The 12646-nt window shown below is 45.6% G+C and overlaps 1 protein-coding gene across 9 annotated transcripts in view; it reads left to right on the top strand.

Annotated features, from left to right (window-relative positions):
* Nucleotides 1-7440: 7440 nt before the first annotated feature.
* Nucleotides 7441-12646, top strand: part of TPD52L1 (TPD52 like 1) — a 121952-nt gene continuing 116746 nt past the window's right edge. For 5 of the 9 annotated variants that reach the window (XM_040350354.1, XM_040350356.1, XM_040350361.1 and 2 more), the window contains exon 1: nucleotides 7442-7650. In XM_040350354.1, the coding sequence (XP_040206288.1) occupies nucleotides 7629-7650 (22 nt within the window). In that variant the 5' untranslated portion in view covers nucleotides 7442-7628. Of the gene's footprint in view, nucleotides 7651-12646 lie in introns of all 9 variants that reach the window. The other 4 variants (XM_040350355.1, XM_040350358.1, XM_040350363.1 and 1 more) reach the window with 2 other exon arrangements.

A 12646-nucleotide genomic window follows, 5' to 3' on the forward strand; every position in this document is an offset into this window, starting at 1 on the left:
TTTTATTATTTTAGACACATTATTAAAGCAATTACAAAATATAAATCTCCTCTATAGAGCTGCGCGTGTCAATAACATCCAATCCGATCCTATCCGCTAAATACAGACAGATGGAAATCCATTCCCCATATCTCATGTCTCGTGAATTGAATTTCAGACGGCTGTAAATGGACAGGCAGTCCGTTTACATCCAACTGCCCATAGAGGAGATCGAGCTGTGTCTGTGCATCATGCTCTGCATAAGCGGAGCGGACACGGACTAGCCATGCGCCTGCTCAGCGGGGATCAGTAGACAGATTCCTCGCTGAGCAGGTAGACTCCATGGGAAACCGCCCCTTGTCTAAGACCCCTATAAGTAAGTAACTAGTTGAGTGAGGGTTCTCACTCGAGGATATGAAGTGTATAATCTGTAGAACCACAGGTGAAAATAAAATGAAATAACAAATGCAGTCATCCTATTTTAAAACTGGTAATCTGAAATGTATTACATTTTTGTTTTTGGGTTTAGATACACATTAAGGTTTCAGAGGATTATGTAGTCTACATATTCTCATCCAAAAGTAATTCTGTTTTATGTGTGCCTTTTTGTGTTGACTGTTAGAGAGAGCAATAACCATCAGTTTCCAGACCTATATGTCACAGTCAAGTCATATATCTGTTACTGAAGGAACACCCTGTATTCTCACAGGAGCTTGATCAATGAGTGTTGACAGATTGGTGTTAAGTGGTTTATGATCATATTACACAGACTCCACTGATGTTATGGTGGAGTTTCTTTGTTGCAAATACACTTGCTAGCAGCTCTTTTTATTCTGTGCATATTTTTGCATTCTATGGAGCACTGGGCTTAAAGGTGAAGTACCACCCCAGAAAAGCCACTGGATGTCTGGGCTCCTGTTCCTAATGTGGACGGTCACACTCTCCATCACACTATGAGGGTAAAAGAAGAATATCCAATGACCTGGAAAAATAGACAGAGCTAAGGGTTCTGTACCCTGCTTAGGGCAGGGTCCTAACTAATGGGGAGTGCACATGGGCCTATAAAAGTTGAAGGCCATCCTTGCCTCAAATGGCCAGTAGTTAACTGTTGGTGGCTGACGTTGGGGCCCAAAGTCTTTAGTGGAGTACTCAGAAGGTTTTTTTTAAAAATCCCAGCACAGCGGATAGAGCTCTCCAAATAAATGAGTACCAAAGACCCCAGCAAGAGGGCAGCACTATCTCAGTAAATAGGAAGATGGGAAAGTTGGCAGCCAACAGCCATCTGAGCAGGACTGTTCTCTCCGCAGCAGCATAGTCCAATCACTCATTCTCTTTGGCCCTGTATATCTTTTCTGGGTTCTCCATGCTGTCTTCAAGTAATTCTAAGCCCCACCCCCACACACACTTTAGAAGCACTGAACCTGAGATCCCCTCCTCTCCCTTTCCCACTCTTAGCTCAGGCTTTCAATTCTCTCAGCAGCCCAGCACCTGGGACTTGTAATTACATCTCTCACTGATCAGGGCTACCTTCCTGTGATCATACTACATTTGGTGGAGTAGGCTTTCCTCTCAAGTGGTGGCATCCTTTTTTCCTGTGAGGAGATGGGCGGCTCCGGCCAGAACAGCAGCATACCACAGTCCTTCTTCCCGTCTCCCCTGGCCCAGATGTACAGCCCACAGTAGTCAGGGAGAGAGAAATTAAACCTTAATGATTGGCCAGGTGAAAAGCCTGCATCCTGTGTCTGCATTCAATCAAGCACTGCTGTCCAGCCCACACGGACGTGTCATTTGTTCTGTGAATGAATGAATGAACTACAAGTACCGACATTCTTTGCGGCTGATGGAATGTAGTTCTCAGTGAACTACCAGGGCACTGTTGAGCACTCGACATAGTTAATTTATTCTTTCTGTCAGTTTGTAACTGCCTGCCTATATGAGGTACAAGCTTACACTGGCAGTCTGCAGGAGCCTCGCATTGCACTTGCGATCTGCTGAATGCAGGTACAGTGCTTTCCAGGCTTCTACAAAAAAAAGTAAATACACATTTTTTTACCTTTCAAAGGGTGAACTTGCCCTTTAAAGCAGTGGTCTACAAACTGTGGCCAGTGGGCCAGATGCGGATCTTTGCTTGCCTTTATCCAGCGCTTGAGACACATTTCTTTCCACTAAAACAAGGCTTTATTCCCCCCACTGACACCAACAGCCTATAATTCCTCCATCTGACACCAGTGATGGAGCATAAATTCTTCCTCTGACACCAATGATGGGGCAACATTTCTGCCACTGACACCAATGATGGAACACTATTCCTTCTATTGACACCAATGATGAGGTAGTATTCCTCCCACTGACATCAATGATAGGGACACTATTCCACCGGCTAATACCAATGATGGGGCACTATTTTTCCTCCTACTGACCACAGGGGTGCAATGTATTTTTGTTTTTACTCCCACTGACCACCAAGCCTAAGGGCAATATCTACTTCCCATGGCTGCAGTGTGCCCCCCCCCCCCCCCCTTAAGTCTGAAAGACAGTAAACTGGCGGTTTGTTTAGAATGTTTGGAGACCCATGCTTTAAAGAGTAACTCCTCTTTTGTTGAGAAAAAACAATCCCCTCTGAGTGATCTATGTACCTTGCAGGAATTTTAACAACTTTGTTGTAGATTCCTATTGCTGCTCTAAAGAAATAGCTTACTGTTAGACCACGTGGCTTGCATGAGTGTTTCTGAATGGGAGGGACTCAAAATTTGGAATCGGCTCTCGAAAGCAACGTACTAATGATCCAAAAATTGGCAGACAAGTACCAGTTACACTTACCGGTAACGGATTTTCTAGGAAATCTTCCAGGACGGCACATCTGAGATGACGGTCCCACCTGACAGGAAACACAATCAACAATAGAGTTTAAAAGGCCCCACCCTTCCCTCTGCCCCTCAGTTATGACACAGTATAGACCCACACCTGTGTCAGAGGGTACCTTCTGTGAATACAATATCACCAACATTTAAGGGTGGGAAGTAGGCCTGCCGTCCTGGAAGATTTCCTAGAAAATCCGTTACCGGTAAGTCATCTTCCAGGACGGCACACCTGAGACGATAAGCAAGAAGTTCAGGCCTACCTTAGGGTGGGATCACCGCCTGTAGGACCTTCCTGACGAATGCCAAGTCCTGAGGGGACAACAGGTCCACTCTGTAGTGCCTCAGAAAAGTATTTTGGCTTGTCCAAGTTGCTGCTCTGCAGATCTGATCAATCGAAGCACTTGCCCTCTCTGCCCAGAAGGTCGCCAGAGATCTGGTTGAGTGAGCTTTAATGTGAGCTGGAACGGGTTTTCCTGACTGTTCATAAGCTACTGCGATAGTTTGTTTAATCCACCTGGCTATCGTAGGTTTAGAAGCTTCAAGCCCTTTCTTTTGACCGGAGAAATTAATTAACAAATGATTTGATCTCCTGAACTCACTCACTCTGTCTAAATAGGTTAGAAGACACCTTCTAACATCTAATAAATGAAACTTTGCCTCTTTGTCATTTTTTGGGTTCTGACAAAAGGAGGGGAGAACAATCTCCTGTGACCTGTGAAATTCAGAAGTCACCTTCGGCAAATATAAAGGATCCTGTCTGAGGATTACCCTATCCTCTAGAAGAAACAAAAAGGGCTCTTTAATAGTCAGAGCTTGTAGGTTACTAACCCTTCTGGCTGTCGTAATTGCCAGAATGAAAGCCATCTTAAGTGAAAGAAATTTAACAGAAATTTGAGCCACCGGCTCAAAAGTCTCCTTGGTTAGAGCATCTAGTACCAGTGATAAATCCCAAGGAGGAAACCTGATTGTCTTTATCAGGGTTACCCTTTCCCTGGCTGTTAGAAATCTTTTTATCAGAGGGTTCAGGGCCAGTCTTTGGTCAAAGAATACTGATAAGGCTGCCACCTGAACCCTAAGGGGCAGATTCTCGTAGATCGCTGCATCTCTGCGGCGGCGTAACGTATCTCATTTACGCTACGCCGCCGCAAGTTTTACGGGCAATTGCTTGATTCACAAAGCACTTGCCTGTAAAGTTGCGGCGGTGTAGCGTAAATCCCCCGGCGCAAGCCCGCCTAATTCAAATGATCCGGGTAGGGGGCGTGAATCATTTAAATTAGGCGCGTTCACGCCCCGAACGTACTGCGCATGCGCCGTCCCTAAAATTTCCCGACGTGCATTGCGCTAAATGACGTCGCAAGGACGTCATTGGTTTCAACGTTAACGTAAATGGCGTCCAGCGCCATTCACGGACGACTTACGCAAACTACGTACATTTTCAAATTTCGACGCGGGAACGACAGCCATACTTAACATTGACTGCGCCTCATATACCCAGGGGCAACTTTACGTGTCGCAAATCTAACGTAAACATCGTAACTTCACTGCGTCGACCGCGCGTACGTTCGGGAATGCGCATATTTTGCTAATTTGCATACTCGATCGGGAAAAACGACGAAGGCGACACCTAGCGGTGAAAAAAAAATTGCATTTAAGATCCGACAGTGTAAGAGCCTTACGCCTGTCGGATCTAATGGTTATCTATGTGTAACTGATTCTAAGAATCAGTCGCATAGATAAGACGGCCCAGATTAGGACTTACGACGGCGCACATGGCGTTGCGCCGTCGTAAGCCCTTTCAGAATCTGGGCCTAAGTGTACTTACTGCCAAGCCCTGGTCAACTCCCTCTTGGAGAAAATCCAGGACCATCGGAATTGTTTGGAGAGGACCTTCTCTAGGCTGAGCCCAGCGAGAGAAGACTTTCCAAACTTTTGCATATATTTTCCTGGTGACTGGCTTTCTACTCTGCAGGAGTGTGTCAATCACCTTTTCCGAGCAACCACTCCGCCTGAGGATCTCCCTCTCAAATACCATGCCGTCAGGGAGAGAAAACCTGGATCGGGATGTAACACTGGTCCCTGGGAGAGGAGATCACGTCTGGACGGGAGATGCAACGGAGGAGCCATCGACCACCTTCTCAGTGAGGGAAACCATGCTCGCTTCGGCCACCAGGGTGCGATCAGGATAAGGTATCCTTTCGTCCTGGATAACTTTTGTAGAACCCTGGGGATGAGTGCCAGAGGAGGGAAGTCATAAGCTAGGGTGAACTCCCATTCCTGTAGCAGTGCATCTATCCCATAGGCGTCCTGCTCCCTGGTGAGAGAGAAGTAATGTACCTGTGGACTTTCCTGTTCTGTTTGCGGGCAAATAAATCTATCTCTGGTCTGCCAAAATGTTGGCTTACCAGAGAAAAAACCTCGTTGTTCAGCTCCCACTCTCCCTGATGAATGGGCTGCCTGCTGAGGAAGTCCACCTGAATATTGAGGGACCCTCTCACATGTACCGCCGAAACTGAGAGAATGTTTTTCTCCAAGTCCCCCAGGATCTCCTGGGTCAGTTTCATCAGTCTGCTGGACCTTGTTCCCCCCTGATGATTTAGGTAGGACACAGCTACTGCATTGTCCGAGAGGATTTGTACTTCTCTTCCTTGGACCTGGTCCTTGAAGAAGTTCAGGGCTTTTCCGACTGCTAACAGCTTCCTGAAATTGGAGGAGGCTTTGCTCTGCTCCCAGTCCCAAGGGCCCTGGGCAAAGAGATCTCCTATATGAGCTCCCCAGACCCAAGCGCTTGCGTCTGTGGTCAGAATAAATGGATTCTGTTGGGTCCAGGCCCGCCCTACTGAAAGGTTGTCTGCGTTTAGCCACCAGTCTAGGGAGTTCCTTGACTCTTCTGAAAGGGACACTGTCATGTCCAGGGATTCTCTTTTCCCGTCCCAGGAGGAGAGAAGGAATCCCTGAAGTTCCCGAGAATGGAATTGGGCCCAGTGAACCGCTATTGTCTAATGCTGCGTACACACTAATGCCGCAGTAAATCCGATCATGTGTATGAGGCTTAAAGCGGAGCTCCACCCAAAAATTTAACTTCTGCTTTTCGGAATCCCCCCCCTCCAGTGTTACATTTTGCACCTTTCAGGGGGAGGGGGGAGCAGATACCTGTCTAATACAGGTATTTTGCTCTCACTTCCGGGCATAGATATCCGAGCCACCTGCAGCTATCTACGCCACTTCTGGCACCTCCTCCCCCCACTGTCTTCTGGGAGACACGCAGGTCCCAGAAGACATCAGGGACCAGTGGGGTCACGCATTCGCAGTAGGGAACCAGGAAGTGAAGCTGGAGGGCTTCACTTCCTGATTGCCTGAGAGCCGGTTCACACTGGGGCAAATCGTCAGGCAAAACAGCCGCCTGACAAGTCGCGTCCCATTCTATTCAATAGAACCGTTCTAAGTCGGAGCGACGCAAGTCGCTCCAACTTAGAAAAAGGTTCTTGTACAACTTTGGGGGCAACTCGGGGCGACCTGCATAGACTTCTATACAGAAGTCATTTTGCAAGTCACCTCTGAAGTCATCTTCAGGACGCCTTGCCGAGTCGCCCCCGAAGTCGTGCCGCCCCAGTGTGAACCGGCTCTTACCGAAAAAGACGGCGCCTCCACCCGAGAGTCGAGGGACAGATTGGCTTTGGGTGCTGACATCACGGGTAAGTGTCCTTATTAAAAGTCAGCAGCTGCAGTATTTATTGCTGCTGAATTTAAAAAAAAAGAATTTGGAGGAACTTTCAGGAATTAAAGCTGAGCTCCAGTATACTGCTGTATTATACCAATAAACATTCCTTCTGTAAAAAGAAAGAAAAAAAGTTGAGCTCCAACTAATATTTTTTTTAAACAGTATAATAGCAACTGTTTTTTTTTTTTCCTTTTTGGAATAAAGGTTTTACATAAATAAAAGCGGACACTTGTAAGTACCCTTGTCAGTGTTAAATGGTTTGTCTCAATTCTCTAATTGCTACTTTGTCAGGACAGTTTTGTCTGCTAAGGGAGTTAAAATATAACAAGCTTCCCTTCCTTCCCTCTTGTTACCCCTGTATGCTTGTTCTTGTTCTATAATATTATATTGAGTCATTATCCCTTGTTTACAGTATGATCCCGTTGGGGTAAACAGGGTTTGTAGTTACTTGATTAAGCAATTGAATATTGTCTAATCGGACAAGTGTCCTATAACATTGTCGTTAAGTATGTTGATAGTATGTTGCCTACCCAGGCATATATGCGATAACGGTGTATGACTGAGAAATTGAATTTTTTTTTTTGTTTGTTTCCTTTGAAAGATGCAATAAAAAATATAAAAAACAAAAAAAAAAAAAAAACAACAAGCTTACTGGCTGGATTGACAGGTGAAGATAAATTTAAAAAAGCCTAAAAAAAAAAATGCAACCAACACATCTAAGAACTGGCAAGCTGCAATATTACAATTTTGCAATGCTCAAATTTTAAACTGGAATGTTTTTTTTTTTATTTGTTCCCATACTGCATATATGATTTAGTCCAGGATCTCAGAGGTTAATTAAGTGAAAGCATAACGAAGTTGCTCTTCAGGAGGTGTGCGCAGAGATGTGATGTCAGGGGATAGAGGTGGAGTTGGCAGTCCCAGCTAGAAGTGGGAGGGAGAGAGCTGTCAGCTCAGTGCTGAGAGTCACAATTCAGTTCTCAGTATTGAAGCATAGTAACAATTCAGCAGCTCCTAGTTTATATGTGCTCTCCTTCTCCCACAACCTGAGACGCACATACAAACCCAACATGGAAAACAAGCGACAGCCAGGTCAGTGAGCTTCTGTTGCTGTGTATGTTTACCACACCTGGCATAATAAATGCCAATTTGTTTGACAGGTGTGTAAAATCACTGCCATCCCTGTATCGCTGTGCCGTTCCTTGTAATGTCAGTCTGCCACATTTTAACGTTCGAAATACCTACAAGAAGTGATTGTTACAGTAAAATATCCATATACTGGTTGTAGGCGTATAAAGTGAGTTCAATGGCATGGTCGTATTTCGCGTTTTATATTATTTAAACCGTAAATTGCAGTTTAAACTGCTGTTACTTACATGTCTGTTTTAGGTGTTTGTGTATAACATTATCATTTTGTCTGATGCATTATTATAGGATGCAGGACTGAGGATCCCCCCCCCCCTTTAAGATCTTACCTGTCTATCATCTGTCTCGCACCCTCCATGGCTCCATCTTCCATTCCATTTACCAGTGAAAGTGTATCACAGGTGGTTTTGATGTATTTAGTGGGAATGCTTTAATAAGCATTCCCAGTATTAATATCCGTAAATGTATTATTCTTTTTATCCTTTATCTGTACTTGATGCCCTCCTGTTTTCTGAGTTGTCATGGTTTTTGCGTGGCAAGAGTGTCCAGACCTGTTATTGAAGCAGAAAGGGTTAATCTGAGGTCTCCGTATCATGCCAGTGGAATGAGTGCCACTGTGAGTGACAGTCGTTTTTATATGCATTAACTCTAGCCTGTGCGTTTGTAGGTCACCGATCTACATAAATATGCTAAACAACATTCATGCAAACCGTAAAAAGCTAGATTAATAACGTATACAGTGGGGACACGCACGCGATTCTCTCAGTGGGTATTCCGCCTTTCCCAATAGCCTAACATATCATTAAGGTTATTTCTGTATTTATCCTACATACACTATAGAAGGAGCAAAAATAGAAATCTTGCTCCAAAAATGTCTTCAAATCACTCTCTTGTAATCAATACAAAAAGTCACCCTTTCAGATAATCGTGCAGAGTTGGAACTTGAGTGGTATATTTTGTCTGTATTGTATAGAGACTTGGCTTATGGCTGACCTAGGGTTGCCACCTCATCCCTTTAAACTCAAACACATATGAATTACACCATGTCTGAGGCAAATTTAATGCAGGTAAGGCACCAAGTGAGTTTAATTACCACCTTAATCAGTCACAAAGCCTGTGCAATTAATATGTGTTCAGGTTTAAAGGGATGAGGTGGCAACCCTACGCTGACCCTATGGAAATATTGACTTTAGGAAAGTCAAGTTTGTAGGGAAGCTGCAGGAGCAGAAGGCATGGTGGTGGTGGCACTGTGTGCTCCGAAGCTTTAGCATTACTTTGTTACTAGTTGTTCAAATGAAAACTATAGTACCTCATTATAAGCTTGTCGGCATCTCTAGTGGTATGGATTCTGGCTAACTAGGGCAAGGGTAGATGAAGAACCTGAGCCTACTTGGCTCTGGGTCAGGAGTGCGTAATGCACAGGGGCGTAGGGGTCAGGACTGCGTAAGTGTGTGTAGAGGTCAGGAGCGCGTAACGTGCAGGGCATAGGGGACAGGAGCGCGTAAGTGTGTGTGTAGAGGTCAGGAGCGCGTAACGCACAGGGCGTAGGGGACAGGAGCGCGTAACGCACAGGGCGTAGGGGTCCGGAGTGCATAACAGGTGTCAAAAGTAAGAAAAGCAGAGAGTTCCTCTTAGGCAAAAGTTATCCCCTGTTCTCAATACTATCCACCCCCCATGACAAAACAATCCCCAGCACAAATTCCTCCCTCCTTGAATTATACTTCCTGGATTTTGGCATTTTTCGGCATCTGCTGGTGAGTACTCAGAGTCCTGATGCCGTAACCAACCACCCACATTTTTATTTATTTTTTCCTCCGTATGTCACTTATGCTGCAGTCATTCAGGAACATGCGTAATTATGGCAATACCTGAGAAAGAGACATGCAATCGTGACAATGTGCAGGCAGGTTTAATACAGGGTTCAGTAATAAGTATTGCAGACTGCACCCTCAGTCCCCCCCCCCCCCAAAAAAAAAAACTCATCTGAGTCACATCTCGATCCAGAGATGTGCACGAGAACCTTGGCAAGTGAACCAATGAGGAGAGAGGGGGGCCAGGACGTGATCCATGTGTAACTAGACACATGGAGCAGCGACTCGGGAGCAAGCCCGTTGGTGCCCCAAGAGCAGGGCTGGTGCTAGCGCAAGGCAACATGGGCACTTGCCTTACGGCGCCAGGGAACAGGGCGGAAAATTGACAGTGTCACTGCGTCAGTGTCTTTCTCGTCTCTGTGAGTCCCAGGATTACACACAGCAGCCATCTCCCGCTGTGTGTATCGGAGCTTAGTGTAAAAACTTTGGCCGTGCTGTGAGAAAAGTCCCGCCCTCCTCCTAGATCAGCTCGTGTGATAGGCAGAACAATGCGTCTATCACACAAGCTGATCTAGGAGGAGGGCGGGACTTTTCTCACAGCGGGGCCAAAGTTTTCACACTAAGCTCCGATACACACAGCGGGAGATGCCTGCTGTGTGTGAAGTGTAGAGGAGGAGGGAGGGGGGAGCGCTGCAGCCACACTGGCAGTGTGTGTGATAAGTTCTCTCTTATGTCACACTGCCCCGGTGGCCCCTCCTCTCTTCTCGTCCATCCCCATTTGCTTGTGACATCATCTGGGATGGACGAGAAGAGAGGAGAGGCCGCCGGGGCAGCGTGACATGAGAGAGAACTTATCACAGATGCTTCCTGCATACTGGCTGCCAGGTAAACTCTGTGCCCCAATGTGCTCCAGTATGCCCCGATGTGTGCCAATATGCCCTGATGTGCGCCAAGTGCCCCGTGCCCTGATGTGCCATGTGTCCTGATATCCCGTGCTCTGATGTCCTGTGCCCCAGTCTGCTGTGCCTCAATGTTGTGTGCCCTGATGTGCACTGTACCCTGATGCGTTGTGCCCTGTGCGTGCGTGCACGCTGGGGGGCAGCAAAATGCACCTTCGCCTGAGTTGGCAAAAATCCTTGCACTGGCCTTGCCCAAGAGCAAGCTGCTTGCTCTGGGGACACTGGCAGGAGGGAGGGGCCTGGAGTGTAGACGGAGGACCTGAGAAGATGAGGATTATGGCTGCTCTGTGCAAAACCACTGCACAGAGCAGGTAAGTATAACATGTTTGTTATTAAAAAAATTAAAAAAGCCGAATCTTTAATGTCACAATAATGCACATTTCAGTGGTCAGTATTAAGCAATGTACTATACAGGGGTCAGTAGTAAAAAATGCAGAGCAGTTGTAAGTAAGGCAGAGATCAGTAGTATGCAATGCAGAGGTAAGTAGTAGGGAAGAAGTTGGTAAAAAGTAAGGCAGAGGGCAGAGGTCGGTAGTAAATAAGGCAGATGCCAGTAGTATGAAACACAGGGGGCAGAGATCAATAGACTGCATATAGTCACAGTGTCTGGACGCAGCTCTCTTGACCATCCTACTTCCCCATGCTCAGGGTTCACTGGCCCCCAGTCACACACAACCCCTGGTTTCAGCTCTCTGTCTGTCCTGCACCCCTTCTCCCCTTGTCCTGGCACTACTTACTAACTGACACAAAGACAAGCATGGCAGCAATGCCTTATTGAATGCCTCACCTCCTGGTCACCTTGTCTTTACAAGCCAGGAGGCAGGGAGACTGTGCCTAAGGGCCAATTGCAAGTGGGTGCTGACATCTTGAAGGCGGGGAGTTAATGCGTGCTCCATTCCCCCCTTCATGCAACAAATTTATACAGAGTAGGTTTCCAGGCAGCTTAGTCTGCAGCGCTCTTGGGCTGGGGATGCCATGATTAAAATGAGGATGTCATATTTATAGCAGGCTAATGCCACGTACACGCGATCGGTTCATCCGATGAAAACGGACCGATGGATTTTTTCATCAGATATCGGATGAAGCTGACTTTCCTCAGTCTTGCCTACACACCATCAGTTAAAAATCCGTTTGTGTGACGTAAAACACTACGATGAGCTGAGAAAAATGAAGTTCAATGCTTCCGAGCATGCGTCGACTTGATTCTGAGCATGCGTGGATTTTTAACCGATGGACTTGCCCACAGACAATCTTTTTTTTTTTTTCTATCGGTTTTTTAACCATCAGATAATTTTAAAACGGTTCTACGTTTTTTCACCGATGGGGGGAAAAAAAACGATGGGGACCACACACGATCAGTTCGGACCGTTTTCATCAGACAAAGCGATCGTGTGTACAGGGCATTAGGCACACATTTTAATGAGTGAAATAGGTGTTTGACCCCTTCGAAAAACATGACTTAGTGCTTGGCGGCAAAACCCTTGTTGGCAATCAGAGGTCAGACGTTTCTTGTGGCTGGCCACCAGGTTTTTCACACATCTCAGGAGGGATTTTCTCCCACTCCTCTTTGCAGACCCTATCCAAGTAATTAAAGTTTTGTGGCTGATGTTTGATAACTCGAACCACATATTTTATTTATTATTTATTTATTTTGCAATTTATAACTTTTTTGAAATACGTTTTTCTCGATATTTTTATTGTTATTCTGTTTCTGATTGTTAAAATAAATCTATCATTTGTCAGTGGGCAAACATACAAAATCAGCAGGGGATCAAATACTTTGTTTCCCCTACTGTATAACTCCTCTTCAGCTGTGGAAGTAAATATGTCGCATTTCTAATGGCTACTCTTTGGGTTCATGAAGTGAAAATAGTTGATAGATTCTGTGAACACGTCTGGATTTCTTACATTTGTTTACTTTTTTTCTCAGTCCCCCGGATGGAAAAACAGCAGATCTTAAGCTTGACGATCGTAGTTTTCTTTGATTTTCCTATAACGTTAACAATGTTTTGTGGATTTAGTAGCTATTTAGTTCAAACAGCACTTGTCGTTTCAAGTAGAATACTTTCCATCAGGTGCATCTAGAAGATTACAGTAGGTGTTTAGAGAGGCTAAATGCCTGGTTAAATACTTGTAAAACCTAAAGTCAGAACTTCCATTAAGATCTGTATT

Source organism: Rana temporaria, chromosome 4 (genome assembly GCF_905171775.1).
Source record: "Rana temporaria chromosome 4, aRanTem1.1, whole genome shotgun sequence".
Lineage (NCBI taxonomy): Eukaryota > Metazoa > Chordata > Amphibia > Anura > Ranidae > Rana > Rana temporaria.